The 27,728-nt window shown below is 42.2% G+C and overlaps 2 protein-coding genes across 3 annotated transcripts in view; one reads left to right on the forward strand and one right to left on the reverse strand.

Moving 5' to 3' along the window:
• Kbtbd2 (kelch repeat and BTB domain containing 2) lies at nt 1-24,299 on the reverse strand. Of its 2 annotated transcripts, none has more exons than XM_036181023.1 (4): nt 23,990-24,299; nt 12,302-12,780; nt 4,204-4,369; nt 1-2,676 (listed from the first exon to the last, which is right to left on the reverse strand). In XM_036181023.1, the coding sequence occupies exons 2-4, from the start codon at nt 12,469-12,471 to the stop codon at nt 1,141-1,143; spliced, it is 1,872 nt and encodes a 623-aa protein (XP_036036916.1). In that variant the 5' UTR covers nt 12,472-12,780; nt 23,990-24,299; the 3' UTR covers nt 1-1,140. The 2 variants fall into 2 exon arrangements, with proteins under 2 accessions (XP_036036916.1, XP_036036917.1); XM_036181024.1 differs by lacking the exon at nt 23,990-24,299 and adding an exon at nt 23,601-23,662.
• Nucleotides 21,714-27,728, forward strand: part of LOC118579523 (guanine nucleotide-binding protein G(s) subunit alpha isoforms XLas-like) — an 11,399-nt gene continuing 5,384 nt past the window's right edge. The window contains exons 1-3 of the mRNA XM_036180830.1: nt 21,714-21,749; nt 22,218-22,274; nt 23,687-24,511. Of these exons, the coding sequence (XP_036036723.1) occupies nt 21,714-21,749; nt 22,218-22,274; nt 23,687-24,511 (918 nt within the window). The remainder of the gene's footprint in view (nt 21,750-22,217; nt 22,275-23,686; nt 24,512-27,728) is intronic.

A 27,728-nucleotide genomic window follows, 5' to 3' on the forward strand; every position in this document is an offset into this window, starting at 1 on the left:
TACTGATTATATACAATTTATTTAATAAATTAATGTCATTCAAAATACAGTGCCAGAGCATTATGCAGTTGAACATGCCAGCAATGTTTGTCACGAGGCACCTGTGCTCATGTTGCATTGGTGGCGCCCCACAGCTGCTAGTGGTTCCTGGGATTAATGCCAGAGCAGCGCTAGTGTCTGCTCTCCTGCACAGTCAGTGCAGACGATTCCTGCACGGCCCACCTTCCTACCCCTACACCCCAAACATACACACATCAGGTTTTTAAAAAACACACCTAATAGATACCTACACACAATCACTCTACAGTAATGCTCGTTATTAAATTAAGATGGAATGACCTGGTTAATCCACTCTAAATCTTTTTAAGATGGAGAACTGCATCAGCAGCAGGTGGTTATATGCATGAGCCAACATTAATGTAATATAGAAAGTGGAGACATTTACGGATTAAAGCTCCACATAGACCCGCACAATGAGGGACTAGCAATTCATTTGCAAGCCCAGCAACTTAAGTCCACGCCTGGTGAGCGAGCAGCTGACTGGACAACCTGTGTTCTAGATAGACAAGTGTCAGTCAGCGGGAAGGGAACACATGCACCTAGTGGAAGCGTGAGACTGGTCCTGCAGTCACAGCTTTCCCCGTGTAACACCACAGACATAGAGGAGGAGGGTTTCCTCGACAACAGTGTGGGAGTTCAGACACTCTACACTGACATGAACATTAGTGTTAAGTGCAGCTGAATTATGCCAGAAAAACTATATTCCAGGACTTTATAAGTACGGGAATTCAACACGTATACTAAAATAATCTCAGCACAATTTTGGTATACCACACTAGGAACAGGAAATAACTTTCAAAAGTGAAGTTCTGGACTGTACATACACAGGGCTAACAATGTTAGGTAATCCAGACTCTTATGCTCACATGATACACATAAAAGTTTCTCAATTATCAAATAACCTATTTCATATTACAGAAGCATTTCTTTCTGTATGACACACTGATATATATTATACTGATGCCATAAAAATAAAATGTATCAAAGATAGATTTTTATGTACTCATACTTAGTCCTTTTCTATCCTCTGGTTAACAAAGGATGTCTCAAGTCCTGCACGTGCACTCCCCCTCACCCCCACTATACAGGGGGGAGTGCAACCATTTCTCCATCCAGCTCAAACTCCTCCGTTCCATCTGGTGAAAAAAGGTAAGTTGGTGGCTTCCATGGAGATTCTTCAAGACAAGATGGATAAAGTTTCCCCACAGTGCATCGAAAGTCTCTCCCCAAGTCCCACAGTACACGCTCAGATATGTGCTGCCGCAGAGACCACCGATCAAGTTCCAAATCATACTGGTAGGTAACGTATTTAGCTCGTTCATTTAAGTGGGTTTCTCGCATAAACACACAAAGAGAATTTGAGATCACAACAGCTCTAACACAGGGATCAGAGTACCTTTTAGCGGGGATGTTGGCTGCCATTTTCCATTCATTTTTATTCACATCATAAATTTCCACAGTTACTGAAGACCCATCTACAGTGCCAGAGGGGAGTCTTATGCCAGAATTGGTAGCAATATGCAACCCTCCAATATAGAAAATTTTATCGCCAAAAGCTGCAGCTGAAGCAAAAGATCTGCTAGTCTGCCTCATGGCCATTTCTACCCATGAGTCAGATCTCGGAAAGTAACAGTACATGAGGTTTAATGTCATCACATAAATGCAGTCATGAACCACAACAGCTGCACTCCACTGCCAAGCACAAGGTAGAGGGCTCACCATTGTCCACTCATCTTTCTCAGTGTCATATCTCTCTACAGTCCTTCGATTTAGTTCTCCTCCAACACTGTCTCCTCCAATTGCATAGATGTAGCCTTCACAGCAAACCAAAGATGGCTTCACACGGACGAAGAGCATCGGCGTCTTTGGAAACCAGGTATTCTGTTGTGCATCAAACCAGTAAAAGCAATTCACAGTTCTGAAGGCGGTCTGCAGTTTGCTTGTCTTACTGTGATTTGATTTTGTGTTTTTCAGGGGCACTTGGCCTCCTGCTATGTAAATATCATTATCAGGGGTTACAACTGTCCCAACCTTATGCAAATCGGCTGGCGGGCTACATAACTTGTAAACTTTTTCTGCCTGGGGGCTATAACAGACAGAAGAGTAAAGACTACAAGGGTTTTCTGATGATGCTTCAATGAAAATCATCATCTCTTCCTTTGTCATCCCAAGCCTTGGTTTGAAAAACTTGGGCATGGACTTATAAAGACCTTGAACCACAACAGACTTATCGTTGGGTGGGAGACCTTGGAACCACGCCCTCTGTGTGACTTCTGAAAGTGCATCAATTCTGATTTGGCTAAGAACTGAAGACAAATACTGAGATCGTGACTCTGTGTTATACTCCAGCCACAGCATTGCAGCTTCTCGAACTGTTTCTTCCTTTTCTACATTTAAATTGTCACTACTGAGAATGTCAATCAGTAGATCATGGGACAGTTGCATGAATGCTTCCTGGTGGTACACAGCAGTGAACTTGTGCTCCACCATTCTTTTAGCACTTTGCTTTAATTCTTCACAACTGAAGAGATCAGCAAAACTCAGCAACCGAACACAGTTCTCTGCATTAATTTTTTTAATTAAATATTCTCGACAACGCTGTAACACATCTTCTACCTAAAACAAGGGAGGTGGGGAAGGGATGATAAATAGGAAATAGTTTTAAAAAATGCTGAGACTTTGAATCCAGTACTCCCACCTGAGAGCTTTACTCCCACCCTTCCAGTTTACTTTTATGTAAGATACAGGTCTCCCACAGCAGACTCCCCATACTGTCTGTCACCTTTTACCTCCAGACCTATGTGTTTGGGTAAGAGGCAGTTTCCTGCAATAATAATATTAGACTTTTAGACTACACAGTTTCCATTTCCTTTTGCCCAATGGCCTATTTATCTCTCCTATTCAGGCTGCTATGATGACACATACAGCAATCTCAGATTTAAGGAGCTATTTAAATGATCTAAATGCCTGTCGGGATCTCAAAGTTCTCCTTTGGTAGAAACTTTGTTTCTTTTGTTTGTTTTTGGAGATAAGGGCTTGCTACATGGAGCTAGCCTTGCCCTCAAACAAGCAGCCCTTCTCTCCACCTCCCAGCTGCTGAGATTACCGCATGAGACCACTACACTTGGCTGAAAACACCAGTTTCCCAAGTACAAGGTGTTATTCCATGGCAGGGAAAGAGATGATGGGAATACCCATATTCCTATTAAAATCTGAAGAGGGAGTCTAAGAAATATAGAACAGTTAATCATACTAAAATGCATCAATCATCAATTTTACTTAACTACTTAATAGCTCAATATAGTCCACAACCACTAACATCAAATCCTCCATAACAATCTAACTTTGTCTGTGATAGTTCCATCAGACATTAATGAAATTAAGCTTTACTGTAAACATTCTTAACTTCAACAATACTTAACTTGAAATCTAAAGTCTGAAGTGCATTAGGCAAGCTCTGAAACCAGTATGAAAATTAGTCTCTGTCTCTCTTTCAAGACAGGTCTCACTGTCTATGCAGAGCTTAGGTACCCTGGAATTTTCAATTTTCCTGCCACAGCCTTCCCAGTACTGATTACAGGTGTGGACCATCACACCCAGGTTACTCATTTTTAATTTACTAGGTTCTCTAACTGAAACCACACACAGAAGACCTTGTGTTTAATACAGTGTTACCCCAGAACAAATGGGAAAAAATTTTTTTTTAGTGTTTCTATACCAATATGGCTGTTACTGTCACTCATTCTTCCTATCTTAATTACATTCCTGTCATAAAACTACTTACCAACTGAGAAAATCCTGTTTTTTTTTTTCATTTTACATTTTATAATCAGAAAATTTGACCCATATAAAATCAGCATTAAAATTGTACAGATAAAGATATCATGAGTGAGGGCCTGGAAAGATGACTGGTTATGAGCACTGGCTGCTCTTCCAGAGGACCCAGGTTCAATTCCCAGCATCCATGTGGCAGTTCACAACTGTAACTCCAATTCCAGGGGATCTGGCACCTCACACAGACATATATACATGCAAGCAAAACACCAATGCACATAAAAACAACAAACAAACAACCCACTAATGAAATACTGTTTGCTGACAAAATAAGCCCCACTTCAACAATAGGTTAAAGGCCTGCTTTACCTGTAGGAAGCAAGCTGTTTCATAGAGCTGCTCTACAGTGCTGTCGTTTACGGCCAAGTTTCCCGTGTATGCGTAAGTTATTATCATCTGCAAGGCGGCGGCATCCACATTCCTCAGGTGTACATGTGTCTGCTTGCTTTCACTTAGTCCACTCATGAACATGGCCCTAAGGAGACAACGAAACAAGATAGTAAAAAAAAACAAGCTAGGCAACATAGGATGTTTATTCAGGGAAGTTACCTATAGAGAAGACTTTCAAAGACAATGAGGAAATCATATATAACCCAGGGCTGAAGACGAGGCAGACAATAACCACTATGACATCCTGAGGGGGGACATCAAAATTAATTTATTCCTCACAGTCACACAATGGGATAATATTCAGCAATAAAACAGAAGTACTGATAAATAAATGAACCTCAAAAACATTATGCTCGGTGAAGAAGCCAGATACAAAAGACATGAGTTCATTTACATGAAATGTCCCCAAACTGCCAAACATACAGAGAGAGACAGCTGACTGGGAGTTCACTAGAGCTGTAGGAGGGACTGTGAAGTAACTATGTCAAAATAAACACAAGGTAACGGGAATGTTTTAAATTAGACTATGGAAATGAACCCAAGTAAAATGTTTCCTAAATGCCCTCAGAACACAGAAACAGATACAAGTCCCTTTTAAAACAAGGCATATTTGTCTAAAACACATACTCTCCTTTTTATTATTTATTTATATGTTTATCTACCCATCAATCTGCCTATCTGGGCTGGCCTTAAACTTCTGATTCTCCTGCCTCTCCCTCCAGTGCTTAGACATGCACTACCACACCTGGTTCACGTAGCACTGGAGATCAAATTCAGGACACTTCATGCATGGAAGGCACACACTATACACACTGAACTACACCCTCATCTAGCCCTTCATAGGCTACTAGTCATACCTCAAACAATGTAAATACATATAAGTAGCTACTAGACTGTAAGGCTTTCTTTCTTAGAATATTTTCTATTTGCAGCTGAGTATGTAGTAAAACTTGCAGAGAGCTGACTGCAGACTTAAAAATGGGTGGATTTTATGCTATATAAATTCCACATTTAAACAGCTTACAAAACACTGAAGAATTTCCTAAAAAACATGCAGCCCTGTTACAAAAATTATGCAGGAAACTATGTTGGAAAGACTATTGACATTGTGGGAATACAGACCCCAGCTCTTCTGAGACGGAGTCTCACTGTACCTCTGGCTGTCCTGGAACTCACTATGTAGACTAGACTGCTGAACTCAGAGAGATCTGCCTGCCTCTGCCTCTTGAGTGCTGGGATTAAACACCAGGCTCAGACCGCAACTTTTTTTTTTTTTTTTTTTTTTTTTAAGATATATTTATTGTGTATACAAGTGTTATACCACCATGTATGCAGGCAGGCCAGAAAAGGACACCAGATCTAACTATAGATGGTTGTGAGCCACCATGTGGTTGCTGGGAATTGAACTCAGGATCTTTCGAAGAGCAGCCACTGCTCTTAACCTCTGAGCCATCTCTCCAGCCCTCAGACCGCAACTTTTAAAAGCCTACTTAAAAAGAATTTTGTTCCTTCTCTTTATTGTGCATGTCTACAGTGTGTAGGATAGGGCTCAGGCCACAGTACATGTGTGGAGGTCAGAGAACAGCTTCTGGGAGTCAGTTCTGCCTCTCCACCCTGTAGAACCCAAGAGATAACTCAAGTTGTCAGGCTTTCTGGCAAATGCTGAGCCATCTTGTTGGCTCACGTATTAGAATCCTTAATTGTAAGTATATTATTGCATACATAAGAAAAAAAAAAAAGCCTCTGTATGCTGTGACATAAAAGGGCGAGTCCCAAAACAGTCACTAGCTTGAGTCCCTCAGAGATGAGGAAGGCATTCAGTTTGGGTAACAGTATGGGACACAGCTGCTCAGGGGCATAACTGAATAAAGGTCACATAGTATAAGAGAACACAAACTGAAAAGATGAGCAGCAGGTGACAGGCCTTTAAATGTGCAGGGCTGGGAGGGAGCTCAGTAGTAGAGCACTACATGCAACATACGTGAGGCCTTAGGCTCAATTCCAGTCTCCCCTGCTATATCAGAGTCATCTGAGTAATCTTGTAGACAGTGAAGGAGACTGAATGTTTTGGGCTTAGACTAACCATGATGAATTCTTCCCTAAAATGAATACTCTATACATGGACAGGGCTCAAGAGCTAATGGTTGAAAACTAGGTAAGAGGCTATGAAACCAGAGCAAGCATCTAGCTAGAATATGCCAGGAAAGAATACCAAAACCATGACAAAAGGCTGATAAAGCCTAGTTATTTTCTGAACACAGAACAGGATACTGCAGAAAGCAGGTAAGAGTCAAAGCTACCCGTTTACTTTCAATAAAATACCTGGAAAAAATATTAATCATTAACAAATTGTAAGGCCAAGAAGAAAAGTTCACCATTGCAAAAAGGTAAGTTAAACTGTGCATTATGTGAAGACCAGCTGAGTCAAAAGGGAATAACAGCTCCAGGAAAGAATGCAACAATAGAGGAAAGCTGGAGACTAGGCATTAATGCAGGAACCATGACTCAGCTACAAAATGGCCCGTTATATACGGAAGACCACCCCTCCCCAACCCCCCATCAAGAAAACCATACCTCAGAATCCCAGTTTAGAAAACACACACAACACTGAAGTAGAACTCAGTTTGTAGGAGATGGGAGTGCTCGAAAGATTCCTGAGAAACACAAGAACCACAAGATGCATGCAACACCACTCAGCACAGAAGTGTGGCTATCAAACTATGGAGGCAGCTACCTGGGAGGCTGAGGCTAAAGCCAGAGAACTACAAGTTCAAAGCCACCCTAAACTCAAAATCTGTAAAAAGGGTCAGTATATCTCAGTGGGAAAACCCTTCCCTTGCCTATGTGATACTCTGCGCTTAATCTCAGTTTCTGTCTCGGGTCCCCTTATCTTGGCCTACCTTCATGATGACTGTGGCCTATAAGTTGAAATAGCATTTCCCTGCTCCATCCTCAAAAGGAACTAAGGTTACTAGTGCTCCTTCCTAACACAGCACAAAAGGAGCATTAAGGACAGATGCAAAAGTCCAGCCAGGGAGGGAGGGAACACAGGCACCCAAAATGTCAGCCAGCGTAGCTCCTAAGTCCCATCTAAGGCTAGAGGATGAACACAAATAAACATGACTGAGTCAGCAGTGTTCTTAGAAAAGACACCCAGAACATCTATTGCTACCAGCTTCACCTGCCTGTCTGTCTGTCCGTCCGTTGGGGTGGGGGTGGAGATCACGCTGACTCAAAACCCTCAAACCTGAAAAAGAACTGCAAGAACTCTTGAATACAAGTACAACCGAAGTGGTTTTTACATTCATGCCAGTCGAAGACAGTCATTTAGAAAGGGGCACAAGGCAAGGAACGAGGAACCACAGACATGACAGTGAGGACAGTTCTGTGATACTGTCACCAGACACTCAACTTCTGGAAAGTAACTGCTTCCTCAACACCAAAAATAGCAGAAGCCTAGTCAACCTTGCCATGGACATTTTAATTGTTTACATTTACTGACGGACTGTGTGTGGGGGTATGTGCCATGGCCAGTATGTGTAGGTCAAAAGACAACTTGTGGGAGCCAGTTTTCTCCTTCTACCATGCTGGTTCTGGAGACTCTAACTCAGGGGTTAGGCCTGGTGTTACATACCCTTACCCATTAAGCCATATTACTAGCCCCTTGTTTAAGTTTTAAACTGGCTTTTTTTTTTTAAAGAAAAAACAATGAATTACATAATGATGTAGCGAGATGAAGTACCATAGAAATGCTGAGTAATTCTCAAGTAGTAACTCCATCATTTTGAGTATAAAATAATCAGTTAGTGTTACCAAGATACAATTAATATTTGGGTAACAAACTACAGAGGAAAACCACAACTACTTTAAAGGCAGAATTTGGGGAATGGAGAGATGGCTAACAGGTAAAATGCTTGCTGCCCAAATACTGAGGATCTTGGTTCAAATTCCTAGAATCCACTTAAAGTCAGGCCCCGTTGCATTTGTAACCTCAGTTTTCTACAATGAGATGGAGAATCCCCAGCAAGGCTGGCTTATGTGGTGCTACGCAAGGAGACACCATCCCAAATAAAATGGGGGGGGGGGGCTAAGTCTGACACTGAGGTTTGTGCCCTGACCTCTACACATACAGCGGCATGTGTACTCCTCTACAACAATAAACACATACCACACATAAAAACATTTAAAAAAAAAAAAGCAGAATTAGTTGTGTATGCAACAACCTTGAATGCTGAAGCAGGATCCAACTAAGAATACTTGAAAAAGATATATTATTAAGGGATAGACCATAATCTACTCAGTACAAAAAAAAAGACACATAAGGGAAAAAATTAGTATGTTTTCCTCTTGTGGCTATAAATCTAGTCCAAACACAAGATCTTACTGATATAAAGCTTTAATTATACACATGTACTGGACTATTCTATGTACTCAATAAATATAAGTAGTTGCTTTAGGAAAATAATGTTTTCCCATAAAATCATGGAAGCTAAAGAAGGAAACTGCATGGTAGAGAGACGGCTCATTAGTTAAAAACACTTGGGTTGGCTGTTCTTCCGGAGGACCTGGGTTCTATTCCCAGCACCCATATGGTGGCTCACAACCATGTGTAACTCAAGTTCCAGGGAATCCGACACCCTCTTTCTGGCCTCCACAGGCACAAAATGCAGCCAAACATATACATAACATTTACACTTTTAAAAGGCGGCCTGAGGGCTGGAGAGATGGCTTGATGGTTGAGAACACTGAATGTTCTTCCAGAGGAACCAGGTTCAATTCCCAGAATTCCAAGCACCCATATGGTAACTCCTAACTGCCTGTAACTCATGCATGTAGTGCACAGACATAAGCAGGCAAAACACCAACACACTAAATAAATAAATAGACAAATAAATAAACAAATGAAAGGTGCCTTGACTGATGGCTTGTACAGGACTGACTGCTCTTCCTGGACCTGACATATAGGTTCACAACCACCTACAACTCCAGTTCCAGGGGATTTAAAACTCTTTTGTAGCCTCAATGAGAACTAAGTACACATGTGGTTTGGACTTACACGCAGGCAAAATCTGCACATACAAAATAAACCAATAAATGAAAGGAACTAGATACTAATAAACAGTGGAAGCCTTCAAAATTGTTGCCTTTAAAAAATTGTAATATTACAGTATTAATGAAAGATTGTCTTCAAAAATCTCAACTCAGGTAAATAACTTGATAAATACAGCATTAAAAATACCAGCAAGATAACTCAGCACATAAAGAATCTTGCTTGCCAAGTCTGAAGTTCAATAACTGGAACCCCCAAGAGAAAGGACAGACCCAACCTCTCCAGGCTGTATTCTGAACTGTTGCACACGCACACACACACAATAAACAAATGTGATTAAAATTTACATAGCATTGGGGGCTGGAGAGATGGCTCAGTGGTTAAGAGCACTGACTGCTTTCCCAGAGGACCCAGATTCAATTCCCAGCACCCACATGACAGCTCACAACTGTCTGTAACTCTAATTCCAGGGGATCTGACACCCTCACATAGACATACATGCAGGCAAAAACACTAACACACACATTAAAAAAAAATTACATAACATAAAGTAACTTGCTATTGCTACATATTCCAATAATGGCCCATCAATTTGCAATTCAGTCATAAGAAGAGAGAGCTTATGGGCTCAGGCTTCCATTCACCTAAACCCTGAATTTCTACTGCCAGCTAAGACAGTGGGTCTGAAAAATAAAAATGAAGACCACTGCTCTTATTCTCAATTATTATTATGAATCTGTTGCATAACTCTTCGGTTTATAAACAACCATGATTTTCTAAATGCACTATTACAAAAAGAATAAATGAAAACTATGCAAGAGAAATTCTACTAATATTTTCTGTGTTATGGCTTCATTTTTCTTCATTAATTTGTGGTTGTAAAAATAACCTGTTGTTTTATGTTATGTAAATTTTAATCATACGTACTGTGTGTGTGTGTGTACACAACAATTCATGTGTGGGATTCAGCACAGAACCTGGAGGGGCTGGTTCTGTCCTTTCACTTTGTGGGTCCCAGGGATTGAACTCAGGTCATCAGGCTTGGTAAGCAAGGGTTTTACCTGCTGAGTCATCTTGCCGGTCCACATAGTGAGTTCAAGAACAGCCAAAGCTACATAGTAAGACTGTCTTAAGAAAACAAAACCAAAACTTTAACATTTAAAAGAGGAATTCCTACTGATAGAACATCATTCCAGCAAGATGGCTCAGTGGGGGGGGCTGGAGAAATGGCTCAGCGGTTAAGAGCACTGGCTGTTCTTCCAGAGGTCATGAGTTCAATTCCCAGTAACCACATGATGGCTCACAACCATCTGTAATGAGATCTGGCGCCCTCTTCTGGTGTGCAGGCAGAACACTGTATTCATAATAAAATCTTTAAAAAAAAAAAAAAAAAGATGGCTCAGTGGGTTATGGTGCTTGCTGGGCAAGCCTGATGACCTGAGTTCCAGTCTCAGAACCACACTTACAGCTATGTGCAAAGCTTTTTAATATATAGCTTATAAGTCTGCACTTGAGATCCACCAAAAATTCAGTAACCTCCATTTGTAAAAAGCACCTGATTATTGCAAACAGACTTTGTAACAGAGAGGAAAATCAGTGTCTGAAACAGCGTGAAAATCCACGACATAAACTGAAACCAAGTGGCTGGCACTGCACAGCCAACTGGCATTTGGGCCCTGGGTGGTGATGCTATGGTGAGGAATGTGCCATCTCTTCACTTTTATGTAAACCAATCTTCAAAGTCAATTTAGTCTGCCTTGCCATCAGCTGCCATAAACAGGCAGCAGAAACAATTTTCTGCAGCAGGAATACACTTTGTCCACATTTAATTTATCTTACTCATCCTGTCTCTTTTCATATACTGAGTAAAACTCACCTTAAAGATGAGAGCAAAAAGCAATTTCTTTACCTTTTAGCTCCTATTCTTAAGAACCTTAAAGATAAACATCCTGAAAGTTTAATGTCTTATTAATTGTCTATGATGGACTGTAACCCAGAATTGTAGGCTATAATAAGCCTTTCTTCTCTAAAAAGGAAAATAAAAAGTTTTATTATTTCTAATGAGCATAACTGAATAAACTTCCAAGTTCTGAGACACAGGGCACCAACACTGCATGGACTCTGGAAGGCTGACGAAAAGCATAACAGTAACCAAGTTCTTTCCCTTAAGGTGGAACCTATTTCTACTGTTGGTATTGTTTAAACAGCATCAATTATGCCCTAAAAATCATTTAAGTCTGTTGCATAACTCTTCAGTTTATCAACCATGATTTTCTAAAAGCACAGTTAAAAAAAAAAAAATAAGAGAAAGTATTTCATTCAGGTTTTTTTTTGGAAGGAAAACAACAACAACAACAACAGTATTTTGAAGTTTATGTCACCCCTCCCCCAAGTAAAACTTTAGTCAATTTCAATGTGCTTAATACTTTTGTGAAAACTTCATCTGTCCCTTACACATAAGGAAATGTTCTGACAAATACTGCAAAAAACACTCAGGAGGCAGAGCTCTGTGAGGCCAACCTGGTCCACATAGTAAGTTCAAGGATGGCCAAAGCTACACAGTAAGACTTTGTCTTAAGAAAAACATCAAACACACACACACACACACACACACACACACACACACACACAGAGAGAGAGAGAGAGAGAGAGAGAGAGAGAGAGAGAGAGAGAGAGAAAGAGAAAGAAACCAAAACTTTAACATTTAAAAGAACTCCTATTGATAAACCATCATGCCAGTGAAGTGGCTCAGTGGGCTAGTGTACTTGCTGGGCAAGCCTGGTGACCTGAGTTCTGTTCTCAGAAACCCACATGAAGGTGGAAGAAGAGAACCAAATCTGGCAAGGAAGCTTCCCTCTGATATCCACCACACGCTCTGGCATACCTGCCCACACGTGCACTGATACAGTGCAATAAAGAAATGTAAATAGCACTGTTATTACAAACTAAACAAGATCAAGTACTTACCTGAAATAGGAGCTACATGTTGCAAGAACCATCTTATGACAAGGGAATTCAGTGCCCTCAACAATTAACACTATGTCAGTAAACAACTGCTGTTCGTAAAACAATTTTAACTGTTCCAATAAGGACACAGCATATTCGGTATTGATCTGCCTTTCCTCTTGAGTGGACATGACTGTATTCCATTAATATCTCCCAGAACAGATTAGAAAAGTCCGTCTTGATGGAAGGTCAAATGAATACTTCAGAAATAAAGGAGTCCACTTGCTGTTATCTGTAGCATTCAGAACCAGAACTGACAATCGTGGAGTATTTTGTTACAGGCGTACAGTCTTTGCTAGGTCATCCTGCGCTAGAGTTTTTCAACAGAGTCTCCAGACATCCTGCTCAAATCTGCAACTATGCAGCTCATGAATAAAAGGGAAAAATTCAGGAGGTAGATTTTGTTGCAACATCTTATGTTCAGTAGGTTTTCTGCAGAACTAAAAAGAGAAAAGTTCAGTTAAAATATACAGATCAAGCTTTTAGAATACCATGTTTAAATCAACAGCCTTCAATACATACTACATTTATATGAAGTTTCAATCAACTTTAGGAGGAAAATGAATTGTTCAAGTCTATAACACTTAAAATAACTAGGCAGCAGACAACTAGCAGTTGTACTTTAAACTTTTTGCCTTCCATACAAGAAATAAACATGAGACAACAATAAGCACATGAATAAACAGCTGATTTTAAGGTTCTGTAAAGAATTTAAATTGCAAAAGCCAGATCTAGTTATTTACCAGCAACACATAACTGTAATTTAAGGGAGAAACAAAACTCAAACATATGTCCTCTTTTCTGGTGGCTGCCACTCTTCAGTCATATTTATACATTCACAAAGACTACACAGTAACTAGATTCAAAATGATTAATTTCTAAATTCTAAGAAATTCTAACGTATATGTGTCTGTACATGTAGGTATCATATACGTGCTGGTTGTTTTGAGGAGCTAGGGCCAGAGCCCAGGGCCTTACAACAACATACCAGGCAAGCACTCCTCCACTTGGCCACATCTTCTTTTCTGAACTATCTGCAAGATGTATGTGTAATTCATCTCTTTGCAGTGTTCTTTCTCAGAAATGTTTGAGGAAAATAACATATTGCTGCACAGAAAAACACCAATACTGTACAAATTACAATGTTTTCCAAATTAATGTGTGGACTTAAATTGTCAGAATATTTGAATGAAGAAAGACAAGTTTCTCCTAAAGACTTTATCGCATTAAGATGCATTATAAGCCAGGTGGTGGTGGTGGTGGTGGTGGTGGTGGTGGTGGTGGTGGTGCCGCCGCCGCCGCCGCACAACTTTAATCCCAGTACTCGGGAGGCAGAGGCAGGTGGATCTCTGTGAGTTTGAGACCAGCCTGGTCTACAGAGCTAGTCCAGGACAGGCTCTAAAGCTACAGAGAAACCTTGTCTCGAAAAAACAAAACAAAACAAAAAGACATTATAAACCACCAATAAACCCAAATACACATAAAAAATTAAACACAATCAACATGGGATTTGAAATTAAGACGACTGGCTAGCCAAGTGGTGGTGGCCCATGCCTTTAAGCTCAAGCACTTTGGGAGGCAGAGGCAGGCAGTTCTCTGAGTTCGAGGCCAGCCTGGTCTACAAAGAAAATTCCAGAACAGCCAGAGCTACACAGAGAAACCCTATCTTGAAAAACAAAATCAATCAACCAAACAAGAAAAAAAGACGACTCCATTATTTCAACAAATAATATTGGAATAGCTAGGCAATCACTAATGATGGCCAATCTTGACTGTCATCTTACAAGACTTAGAATCACCATGAAAACAAATCTCTGGGGATGTTTCTGAAGGAGTTTCTAGGTTAGGGCAGCAGCAATCAGTACTTGCTGCTCCCTGACTGTGGGGTGATATGACAACCATTGGAGGCCCTGCTGGTCAGAGGTTACAGTCTACTATGGCCTGGCAGCTTTCTCTAAGCTCGGCAACATGGCTCTCTCCCCAGCAAGACTTCCTGCTCTCTAGGACACCTTTGTAGGATGTCTCCAGGCCTGGATACCTGACTTATCTCAAGAATGACCATTGACATATCTCCCTGCAAACGGTCTTCCCCTGATGCCCACATGATAATTAGGTTAATGATCTAGCCATTTTGATAGGGCCATGCTCCCACTAATCCTATGATTAGCTATGATAGGAGCATGCCACTAACTGCAAATTAGGGTTTGTCCCCAATCTTCCCAACCCTATATTTTACCTAAGTCTGAAATAAAGTTGAGTTGTCTCACTGAAGTCATCTCCAGGAGAGCTATCTCCATCGTATCCACAGCCTTCCAATCCCTGCTCCCCACTTCTGCTCCCTCCTGGACCCATGGCCAATGGTCCCCAAGGAAGAAGGAAAACCACAACTGTCAACTCTTGACAAACTGTAGCCAAAATAAACCCTTCCTTAAACTGCTTTTATCCATGCATTCTGTTACATCAAGAGACAGTAATGCCACTCAATGGGGGAAAACCACATCTCTCTTCTACTACATAACATTCACTTAATAAAAGACCAAAAACTGGAGCTAGAGTGATGGCTTAGTGGTTAAGAGCACTGGCTGCTCTTTCAGGACCAGGGTTCAGTTCTTAGAGCCCACATCGCAGGTCAACCTTCTGTAACTCCAATTCCAGGGGACTGGAGCCCTCTTCTGGCCTCTTTCAGCACTGCAGATACGCGGAACAATATACATGTAGGCAAAACACTCATACATGTAAAACAGGCAATAATAAAATTTAAAAACAAGCAAAAATTCAAATGAGTTAAAGTTTAAAAATATTCAGAACTCAGTATTTCTAACATGTGGTGTCAAAGGAATTATAAACCAGAAAATGAAGAGGGAAATCAACAACCACAAACTCCAAAATCAGAAAGAGAAATAATTTTAAATAAAATCTGTATGTATAATCATCATTGGAACCACTGCTTTTTCCTCAAAGTGTCAATCATTCAGGGTGCCAAAGGGCTCACAATGTATCTTCTGGCCAAACTACATAAGTCCTGGAACTGCCAAGGACACAGACACAAGGTGTCCAGCAAGTTAACTACGGAAGTAACTAAAACAGGTATAAAGGCAAAGTGACTGGGTCACTTAAGGTTTTGTCTTCCTTCTAGATCTGAAAGTTACATCATAAATCTAAGTTCTATCCTACAGTCTCTGACGTTATTAATACCTAAGATCACTGGCTGCTACCAAATATAATGCAAGGCTCCATGTTAGAGATGGTTTGGAAAAAAATTGCAATCTTAACACACACCCACAACCCCTTATTCAAAATTCTTAGGATGAGATATGTTCTAGAATCTGAAGTTATGTATTTTATAGAGGTAATGTGATACATATTACGATATATTATATTAGAACTCTCAAGAAATCTAGGGCAGCATCCCATAATTGAACAGATTATCTTTACTAATGGCAACATGGATAGTTGTCCTGTGACTTCCACACCTGAGCTGTATAGCGCTGCATAAACAAGGTCAGGATGATTAACAAACTGAGATGCTCACCAACACCAATATTCTCTGTAACAAAATTCCTTGCTCTTAAAGTGAAAGACACCCTAAACACTCTGAGCCTATACATGATAGCCCATTTTGACTTTCACTTTGATCGGAGTGAGAACCACTTATATTAAGTAACTGAAGAGAGATGCCTGTGAGGGTAGTTCCTAAAGACAAGGACATCTCTGAACTAGAGGCTGTTTAATCCACTGATGAATAAATCCAAAATCCAAAAGTTGGTTGAACTGTGGTAAGTGAGGTGTTCCTGGGGGTCTTTATCTTGCCCTAGCCTTTTCCTGTTACTGCTGTGATGTGAGCTGCTTTACTATGCCCTGCTCACCATAATGTGAACTACTCTGCCACCACATCCTCCAGCCCTGATGGACCAAACCTCTTTTCCTTTAAGCTGTTCTCTCAAGTATTTGACCACAGAAATAAGTCTCAAACACTATCCTACATTATCTACCATGTAACATGTAAGGTGTATACCTTACATTTTTTCTCTTTTCAACACTTGTTTTGTATATCATTCTCTCTCCTATCTAAAATTAAAGGACTGGTGATACAGCATGATCATAGAGTGCATACCTGGCATATTCAAGTCCCTGGCTCAATTCTCAGCACAGCAATAACAATCTATCATATATTCCTTTTATCAAGAGAAGCTGACATCCTCTACTGAACAATGTTGAAGAAACGGTTTAGTTTCTTTGAAGATAAATTAATACTAGATAAAATGAATTCAACTATTGTTTTTTGAGTATTTACCACGTGCCAGTAATTATACTTGAGGTACTGAAAGTTGCCAACCACTGAGTTCTCAAACACCAAGTACATGTATTGCTAACTACAAGTCACAGCCGAAACTACAGCTGACTTTTTAAGTCTCTTAGAAACCAGGGAAAGCCATCAGGGGCAGGCAAAAGAATGAAACAAATAACTATAGGAAACAAGCTGGTATTGGAAACATTCTCCCTCAACTACAGCTTTCCTTTGACTGTCAAGCTTTTCTAAAGGGAGATGGGACAAACCTAAGGCCTTGCCACTGCTAAACTAAGCTAAGCTGCTGACACTCCAGCCCAAGGTTGTTTTATTATGAGACAGGGTCAGCTTAAGCTCCAAATTTGGGCATTGGTTTGCTAAGGTTTTTCTTTGGTTGGGTTTGTTTGTTTCTGTTTTGGAGAGATCTCTATGTATTGCCAAAGCCAGCCACTAAGTTGAAATTTTCTTGCCTCAACCTCCACTAGTGGGGCTACAGGCCTGTGCCACTATCCCCTGAACAAACTACAAATTATTGACAGAGACATAGGGTACTTTATTTACTCTTTGCCTTAAGAAATACTGCAGAGCAAGCAAAATGTGCAGACCCAACAAGTACTTTTCCACCACTAAAAGCAGTTCAGTGAAAAAGGAAAATTTATTCAGTATCTACTTAAATATTCTGGGTTTTATTAACAAATGAAATACAGTACCTAATTTAAAAAAAAAAAAAAACCAAAAAACAGACTTTCAAAACATTATTCTTCCTTCACATCTCCATCCCAAAGGCAGCATGCAATAGTTTTTTATTACAACTCTTATTCACAACAAACAAACAAAAACTGACCATACCATTGTTTTAATCTCCTTTTGTTGTTAGCAGTGGTTCTTGTTAGTGTGTGTTTTTGTTGTGTGTGTACTTTGTTTTTGAGAAAGGGTCTCATGACATATTCTCAGGCTGGACCTCTTTCCTGCTTCTACCTCTAGACTGCTGGGATTACATAAGTGTGCCAAAACTGGTTTATGTAAATCCAGAGTGTCCTGTGTACTAGGCAAGCACTCCAACAGTGGGATGGGGTAGGGAGCTGGGTCTCACTATGTGGCTCAGGCTGGCCTAAGAGTACCCTTGCCTCAGCTGCCTGAGTGCTGTGAATCCAAGTGCTACTGTATTTTTCCAATGTTCCAGGATGAAGAGCTACAGACTGAAAAATATATACCTGCAGTTTTTATTACAGTATCTTCTCTTTAGATCATAAAGACGAGTAAGGACAGCCTTAAATTATTGGAAATTGAACTAAATATAATCTCTAGTTAACTGCATCTTACCTTACCTGCATCTGTTATTACACTTCTCTTCAAAACTGAAATTTTTTTGGTATTGGTGGTTGTTTTGAACTGAGTCCAGAATAGCCTCAAACTCACAGTACACCTCAGGCCTCAGCGAATGCTGGGATATCAGACATGAGCCACCATACCTGGATTTCATCTAACACCTCTTACCTACTCCAACACTGTTTGCTATTCCTGGTTCAGTAGACTTTGGCAATAGTTTTCTCTTAGATGAGTACCCTTCATTAAGGCTCCAAAATTAAGTCCAAAAGTGAAAGGAAGACATCAGATTTATACATGTTAAGAAAGGCTGTTACCGATTCAAAAATACTTAGCTAGGCACACAAAAGCACCTGTTATCCCAGCCAACAGCCAAGGCAGGAAGAATGCCTGAGCCTAAGAGCTCAAGACCCTATGTCCAAAAACATAACAAAAAACCCAATCAACCAAACAAAAAACCCTACTGTCTGAATATGGTGGTGATCACCTGAAAATCAGCTCTTGGGAGGCTGAGGCAGGAAGATCCTAAGTTTAAGGCTAGCCTGGGCTACACAGAAAAAGATTCTGTCTCAAAATCAGAAACACAAAAGCCAGGTGGCAGTGCACATTTTTAATTTCAGCACCCCAGAGGCAAATCTGTGAGTTTGAGGCCAGCCTGGTCTATATAATGAATTCCAGGCCAGCCCAGTCTATATAGTGAAACCCTGTCTATAAACAAAACTAAGGAAAAGAACACAACCATTACTTATAATGACCTGGTTCAAAACTACTTCAAATTGCTTCCTGTTTTATTACCTACAGCAATAATTACATACACTTGAAAAATACAGATGTGTAAAAGACAAGTTTACACAAAGGTATATTCTACAAAGAGCCAGCACATTCCCGTAACCCCAGCACTCAGCCAAGGCAGGAGGATATGTATACATGTGCATGTGTGTGATTTACCAAATGCAAGCACTCATTAGATGAAGCCATGGTAAGAGATTGTCAAGTCACTCTACATGCCATACATAGTTTCTGGTGAGTACCAGAGGACTTATGTTTGCTGTCTGAATCGTCCAAGGGTTTGGAGACAGTGCAGTGGTAGAGTGATTGTCTCACTTGCAGAAGCATCCATCCTCCAAGTATGTAGTGTAAGTCTTCAGGTTGCAAGATTCAAACTATCCCGGAGGAAAGTTATCTGCTGCTAATCTACATAAGAAAGTATTACTGACACACTCAAAGTGGTGACAATAACAACGAATTCAATGTGAAAGTGAGACCTAGCAACAATTAACTGAGTTGTGGATGAAAAATGAAGTGTAAAAAGGCAGGGAAGCACAGGCTTGGTTGGTGACTCCCTGCAGTCCCCCTGAACTTGAAAGGCTGCTGCAGGAGGAGGACCGCACATCTGAGGCCACTTGGCCTTCACAGACTTCCATGCCAGCTTGAGCTAAGAAACGATGGAGAAAGAGTGTGAACAAAGCTTCTAGTTGCATGTACAACTTTATGCCAGAAGAGGGCATCATATCTCACTACAGATGGATGGGAGCCACCATGTGGTTGCTGGGAACTGAACTCAGGACCTCTGGAAGAGCAGCCAGCGCTCTTAACCCCTGAGCCATGTCTACAGCCCTCACAGCTGTTACATTACAAATTTTAGACAGGAAGTAAGTCTTAACAGTCTATTACACAGGGAGGTTTTCCACAGTAATAATGCTATTGTACAAAACTGCTAATTCTCCGAGAGGCGGGCCTCCGGGCAAGCCTGCTGAGTAAGGACTACCTTGATCGTTAATTCATGGGACTCATGGAGTCTCATCTTAATTGTGAGTGAGACACAACAGAGGACGTAAGCTGAGCACTAGCAATGTCTCTCTCTTGAATGTGGATGCAATGTAGCCAGCTCACTTAAAATCGGCTGCTGTGTGTGGCTTCTCAGCCACCATGGACTATAATCTGGAACTTTGAGCCAAAAAATAAAGCCTCCTATGGCTTTGGTTGGGGCATTTCATCACAACCAGAGACAGGAAAGAGGAAGAGAAGCCAAGACACTGGGCCACAGTTGATGTCTCAAACAGCAAAATATAAAAACTGCTAAGGGTAGATTTGAAATGTTTCTCTCTCTTCCCCCTAGGTAGGTAAGGTGATGATGAGCATATTAAATAACTTGATTTAACCATTCCAAATGTATGCATTAAACATTAGGTTGGGGTTGGAGAGATGGCTCAGAGGTTACTTTTATGAGGACCTAAGTGCAGTTCCCAGTACCCACATCAATCTCAACAGCCTCTGGTATCTGACAACTCACCTACTAGAACACCAACACATGTGCACGCACCCACATTCTGACTTACACACATAATTAAAAATCAAATCTCTCAAATTTACATTGTATCTCAGAAATGCATACAATTATTTGCCTGTCAAATGTAAAACAAGGGGTGCAAGTGCAATTAAGTCCTGCCTTCAATCCCAGCATTGGAACACAGTGTACCAAATGCTGCTCCCTCTTTTGATCTTTGATAAAACGTGTGGTATTTCTGAAACAGTGTCTCACTCTAGGTCAGACTGTCCAGAGTACTCGATATAACCCAGGTTTGTCTTGATCTGATCTTCCTGCTTCAGCTTCTCCAATGCCAATAGCACACACATGAGCCACCATGCTCAGCTCTAAATCATAGTCTAGTGAAATTAGTTTTTAAGATGTACAGACAAATTAAAGCCAGAGCCAGGAAGGCACAGTCATGGAACAAGCCTCACTTTCAAAGAGGTCACTCCTTTGGGAGGACTAAATAGGCCCAGAAGCAGCTTCCTTTAAAGCTACCAAAACAACCAAAAATTGAGATTGTTTAGAAAAGACATCTAATCATTTTGTCTTATTTTTATTTTTATTTTTTGAGCCTAGGATCGAACCCAGGGCCTTGCGCTTGCTACAGCGCTCTACCACTGAGCTAAATCCCCAACCCCTTGTTTTATTTTTGTTATGCAGCCCTGGCTGTCCTGGAGCTCACTCTGTAGACCAGGCTGGCCTCTAACTCACAGAGATCTGCCTGCCTCTGCCTCCCAAGAGCTGGAGGAGCGTGCCAGGGTGCCCAGCTCACTACTTGATCTTTAAATGACAGACACTACACAAATGAGTTTCTGGAGTTAGAACAACAAACAAGTGGGAGGAAGAGGCTTGTGTGGTTTGTTTTTTTTTTTTAAAGAATTTATCAAATTTGATAAATTTTAGCACTTTCCCATACTCTAATAAAACTTGGAAGTCTGTTCCCAAATGTCCCTTCCTTCTCAAACTGAAGAGCACACAGCTCAGTCAGGCTAATGATATGCACTTACGTAAATTCAAGCATCAAGACAAGCTCCTAAACTCTATTATGATCAGTAGTTACCAACAGCCTAAGACAGAACGACGGAGCACAGGATACCATTTTGGATTGTCACCCCTCTACCTCTCTATTTTACCCAGTGACTCAAGAAGGGGAGGCAGGCTTGACTGAGGCAAAACTGACCCAAACTTTTCCACTAACACTCCATTTTCTGAAGTCAGTTTCTCCAACTACAACAGAAGACAATTTCTACATGAGAACCAAGAACTGTTTCATACATTAATAGTGCTGAAATTAACTTGTCAATGCTAATAGCCTGTTATGTAAGTATCATCTTAGATACTCAAACACTCTTACATAGGGCTGCAAAGGGCAAGCCCCTTAACACTGATTATGACTACTAAAATGTGTTTCCTTACAGAACAAAACTAAAAACTTGATGTTGAGCATGCCCCCAACAGGCTGGGGAGTCATGCTAGCTCAGGTAGCCCTTAGGCTACCCAAGAAGACCCTGCCACAAAAAACAAACCAAGGGCTGAGGCTATAGCTCACTAATAAAAAGCAGGGTGCTTGTTTATCATCCTCAATGTTGCAAAATAAATAAATCAACAAACAAGTAAACCACAAAGGTAAAGTTCTTGGAGCCCCTGCTGCAGTGGAAGGCACTACAAGTCACTATTGTCATTGATATAAGTGGAGTAAAGAAAGATGTTCCCACTGAATACATTGTCTTCAACTCTCCCATGGCAATCTCTCCTTCCCATGAAAGAATCTAAGAACTCCAACTTGCTGACAGATGGATCAGAAACACCCGTCACACACCTAAAACTGCTTGAAACCAACCTGCTATCCCTAATACCTCAAGTTACATAAGTATTTGTTTTATTCAAACTCTGCAAAACTGGGAAAGATTGGTGTGTAACCGACTCTATGATTTTTATTTACGTTTCAGGACAGCAAAGCCAGTCATTCTCTCAGCCCCAACTGTTTTTGGAATGTGGCTGGGAAGGTGAGTCAACTACTTTCCAAACAGCACGCAACTCTGTGGAAAACCAGGTTATCTTCTAGCTTTAAAGACTGCATTCAACATGGCATGGTAGTGCTAGTCCGCCATCCTGGGGTTTCAAGAGCTGAAGCAGGATTCCAAGGCAAGCCTGGGTTACACTGTAATACAGTCTACCTCGAGAGAACTCTGGTTTCTAGGAATTTAACAAACGTCGGAAACACATTCGATATTCAAGGCATAGATACAAAGAAATGCTCATTATGGCAGCCACAAGTCACTATGATGCCTTTTACTTCTCTCATCTCCTTACAGTCTCTGTAAAAGTTAACAGATTTTACAGTATTGCTCCTATGGAAACAAGAGAGAGAAGTACAGCACTTATCTGAGGAGGAAATAACACTGTGGAAACACACGGACTACAAAACACCATCAACACAAACGTCATAGTTGCCAGGAGTTATATACTCTCTCGAAGATTTCTGGCCCTGCTCTGAAAGCATCTGAAAAGCGCTAGACTAACAAAAGAGCAAAGCCAAAGCGGAAAGGCACAACGTTATCAGACAGATGGAAAGAACAGCAACATTCCACACCGCGGAGATTGGGAAAAACAAGTAACTGACTTGACTTTTCAAAAGGACCTCAGATTACAAAGGGTTTACTCACAGACCAGCTAAACGAAGGCATTCTCTCAACTGCAAAAGATTTGGTCTGTATTACTCAAATTTGGGAAAGAATTCACAACTCAAAAGAAACGAGGGGTAAAAATAACAAAACAAACAAACGTATTAACCAGTTGCCTCACAGAAAGAAAATACAATTTCAGTTCCTCTGGATAGGGTTGTTCCTCGGTGTCTGCTCAGTGAGCCAGACTTACAGATTCATGTATAAACAACACGTGACCAGTACGGTCTCCCCCCCCTCCCGCCGCCGCCCCCGTTTTTACAGAGCTGGTATAGCTGTTCACAAAGCCAAGTCTCTTCAATGTTAGTATCTTAATGTCTTGTTTTAACTCAGAGGGACCACCAAGGAAATTCTAGAGATCTGCAGCCCGGAGAAGGCGTAATCCTTTTCCTATAAGCAGCTATAAAAAAGGAAATCAGGCTACTACTAGGCCAGGGGCTTGGGGCCGGGGAAAGGGGGAGCACACGGTAACTCAAAACAACTGCACTACAGCAGAGCACAGTCTGCTCTCCGGTCTTCCGAGTCATCGGGAGAAGCCGAGAGTCGAGTGCAAATGTACGATTTCCGTCTAAAGCAATGTCAGCTCTGAATTCACTATTTAGTGAATTCCCTTTGAACAGGTTTCAAAGGGCAGCTTCCCCTTCCCACCTTAGGCCGAGGGCGACAGGACCTGCTAACCCGGGTCTCTCTTGGTAACTGCCGATGTGCCAAAAAAAAAAAAAAAAAAAAAAAAGGAAAGCAAAGCAAGGGCTTGGTCACCCTTCGTCTGCCGCCGCTTCACGAACACGAGACACGCGCGCAGCAAAACAGCTCTGCCTCGGCGGGACGCCGCCCCGATCCCCGCCGCCCGCGCAGGCCGCGCCGGAAACACCGCGCGCTCGGCGGAAGCGCCCGGGTTTGAAAGCCGCCGCCGCCGCCCCGGCCCACAAAGGCCGCCAGCCCGCCCGCCCGCCCGCCTGCCTGCCTCGCGCCGGGCCGGGCCCACCCTCGCCTCCCGCCGCCCAGCTCATCGCGCCACTCCGCCGGGCTGCACTCACGCGGCCGCACGCACGGCGGGGGCGTGGCGCTGCGGGGACCCGGGCCGCTCGCTTCCGCCCCCGCTACCGCGCGCCTCCTGGGTTAGGCCGTCACGGCCTACGGCCCGCGTCCGCGCCCTGGCCCGCTCCTGCAGCCGCTCCGCCGGCTCCCAGGTGCCCGCGGCCGGACTCCGCCTTCATCTGGCTCACCGCGCCCTTTTCCTTTTGCCCCACCGGAAAGCCAAAACAATTGGAGCCGCGCAGGCGCGGGAAGGAAACGGAAAGCAGGAAGGGCGGAGGCGGCGCGAGGTGACGCTGGCGTCTGAGCCGGGGCTTCCCGGGCGACCGCTGGGCGGCCAGGGCGCGTGCGCGGAGCGGGGTCGCCTTCCCGTCCTGTCCCCACACCGCCGTTCCCCTCCCTTGCCCCCGCCAGCTGCCCCGGCTCAGGCGTGGCCTGGGAAAAGCATCTCCGGAAGCTCTATGCAGCGGCATCAGGAATTCTGTGGCTGGTGCAGTTATTCCTCCTTGAGGTGTCTCCCGGAGGTACAGACGCTTGCAGGTTGGGTCAGGAGAGGGGACCAACGGAACCAAACAGTATAACACACCGGGAAGTTGAAGTTGGAGGAAGATAGTGGGCCGTTTGCTGAATGGGCTCTGTTTCCTTAATCCCAGTCTCCAATGCCCTCGACTTTTCAAAGCACGTTCATTTTGCTAAGGCCTGGGACGTATTGGCAACACGGAGATAACCCGCAGTTTGGGAGCGAATGGGTGCAGACAACAGTCTCCACTAGTGACGCCTCCAGTCAGTTTTTACTGTAATGCAGCGGCCACCCTCCATGCCCCCAAGTTTCAAAACGAAGCTTGGAGCAGCAAGTACTTGTGGTCTGCGTCTGTTTCGTAATTTGCCATGACTTGTTAGCAAGCAGAAAGCTGTGATTTGTTTGAAGATGCTTGTCACAGATTTGTTTAAAAAGACGTTCAGAATTGCCTACTTACTAACTTCCACAGTTGGAACAAGTCCAGTATGGAGAATAGGGATGGCTACAAGACTAAAAACATTAGGCAAAATGGCAGACGCCTCTAATCTGAGCTGGCAGGAGGCTGGAGACAGGATATCAGGAGTTCAAGTCCGCCCTTGACTAAATAGTGAATTCAAAGTTAACATCAACAACACGAGACCATTTCAAAGTGCTGAATTGGTGGAAGGAATTCACAGGGCGCTCAGAATGCATTCTAGAGCTCATATACAATGTATCTATCCACTCCATTTTACTTCCCTGTAATGATACACAGAAAATCTAGTTAACTGAAGTCATTATGAACACTTAGGGCAAGGAACTTATTTGTTGTAATGGAACGGCTTTGCATCTTGATTGTATATAGCATTCATGGGTCACAGGATTATAATGATAAATTTTACAAAGATAGGAAGTTTAATCTGGGCCTAGTGGCACAGGCCTGTGATCTCAGCATTTCAGGGTCAGGCAGGCAGATCTCTGTAAATTCAAGGTCATCCTGGTCTATGTAACAAACTGCTCTTTATAAACCAGCCAGGAGTGCATAGTGAGACCATGCCTCAAAAACCAGAACAAACAAAAGACAAAAAAATTAATTTATACAAAAGATGATGTAGCCCAAATAGGGCTTGTAGTCTAGTTAATTGCTTTATACCAACACCAGCTTCATAGTTTTGATAATATAGTTATCTAAGACAGGGAAGTCATAGGAGTGTTCAAGGAATTTTCTACTTTTGATGCTGTGTGTGTGTGTGTGTGTGTGTGTGTGTGTGTGTTTCTAGAGCAGTCGGTGCTCATGCCTCAGCACTTGTGTAGAGGTCAGAGGATTCCTTGGCAGAGTCCCCTCTCTCCTTTCTCCTTTATGTGGCTTCCAGGGATGGCACTCAAGGTTAAGGGCTTGCACAGCAGGCTCCTTTGCCTGCTGAGCTGTCATGGGCTCATATTTTTGCTACTTTTTATGAGTCTGTAGCCATGTCAAGAGAAAAAGTTCTCCAAAATATGGGGCTAGAGAGATGGCTCCACCATTAAGAGCATTGACTGCTCTTCCAGAGGACCTGGGTTCAGTTTCCAGCACCCATATTGTTGGGGACACAAAGGTCCTTGTATTCACAGATAAGCCCTAGGGAAACCAAGAATGTTAACCACACAGGGTTATCTCCTCAATGGAGTAAATAAAATATCATTCCACTTATGTAACATGAATGTTAAAATGGTCTTTTAATAAAAAACCCTGTACCAGATATTGGGGTTAATACTGAAAGATCAGAGAGACAAAGGAACAAACCACCTTTTACCTGTAGGACTCCTCAGCCAAAAAGCCTCTAGCCAAATTAAGCTTCCTCAGCCAAAAAGGTGTTAGTTCCTGTCTCCTCATACCTTATATGTCTTTCTTTGTCCACCATATTACTTCCTGTTGCTGGGATTGAAGGCATGTGACTTCCCACATACTGGGATTAAAGGTGTAAGATCTCAAGTGCTGGCATTAAAGGTGTGTGTCACCACTGTCTGGCTCTGTTTCTCTCATAGACTAAGTAAATCTCATGTAGTCCAGGGTGGCTTTGAACTCACAGAGATCCAGATGGATCTGCTTCCCAAGTGCTAGGATTAAAGGTGTTTGCTGCTGGGTGGTGGTGGTGCACTCCTTTAATCCTAGCACTCAGGAGGCAGAGCCAGGTAGATCTCTGTGAGTTCGAGGCCAGCCTGGTCTACAGAGTGAGCTCCAGGAAAGGCGCAACACTACACAGAGAAACCCTGTCTCAAAAAACAAAAAAACAACAAAAAAAGTGTTTTCCACCACTTCCTGGCTTCTATATTTAATCTGATGGCTTGTTCTGTCCTCTGATCTTCAGGCAAATTTTATTAGGGTACATAATGTATCACCACACACTCAGAAAGCTAAGAGTGGGTGTTATTAATGACTTGGTGACCTTTGCTATTTTGTAAAGCCAGACCTCACCCAAATCCCCCAGAATGATTATCCCATACTCTGTTGTGGGAATGTGTTCTGTTCCATGAATGACCTTTGGACTATCTGGCCCAAGGTGCGTGGCCCTTTCTGGGTATGAGACCAGTTAAAACTGTGGAGGGGGTGCACTCACTCTCTCTTGGGTGGTTGGAGGCTGCACAGTTGGTTCCCTTCACCCCTGAGCAGCATGGAGGACAACGATGGCTTTTTACTCTGTTCTTTATCCATGAGTGTATTGTCCCCATTTTATGTCTTAATAATTTCTTGATATCTTATAACAGACTTTTGTGGATTCACATAACCATACTCTCTCTCTCCCTAGACCTTTATCATTAGCTCTCAGTTAACAGAACCCATCTGTAGGTGAAATAGCCTGCTGACCTCTATGCTGTCTCAGTCAGAGATCACATCAGATCTTAGGCCCTTAAGCTAATACAGGTAGCTTCTCTCTAAACCTATCTTCTTGGAAGAAATGATATGTACTTTGAGTTAAGTTTTGATGTAATTATGTCTCCTTGTGCCCCGGGGATTGTATTATACTGAGAAACATTTTCCCAAATGCTAGTGTTTAAATATGCTTATAATAAACCATCTGGCATCAGACTCTCTGGAAGTTTGATCTAGCCTGGCTGACTAAGGCGGGCTGAACTGAGGTTTCATTCTTACTTCTTCAAGGTTCTTTTCTCTGCATGCCATTACACTCACAGCGACCCCACACCACATTGGCAGCTCATAACTATCTGTAATCCCAGTTCTAGAAGATCCAACACTTTCTTCT

Source organism: Onychomys torridus, chromosome 3 (genome assembly GCF_903995425.1).
Source record: "Onychomys torridus chromosome 3, mOncTor1.1, whole genome shotgun sequence".
Lineage (NCBI taxonomy): Eukaryota > Metazoa > Chordata > Mammalia > Rodentia > Cricetidae > Onychomys > Onychomys torridus.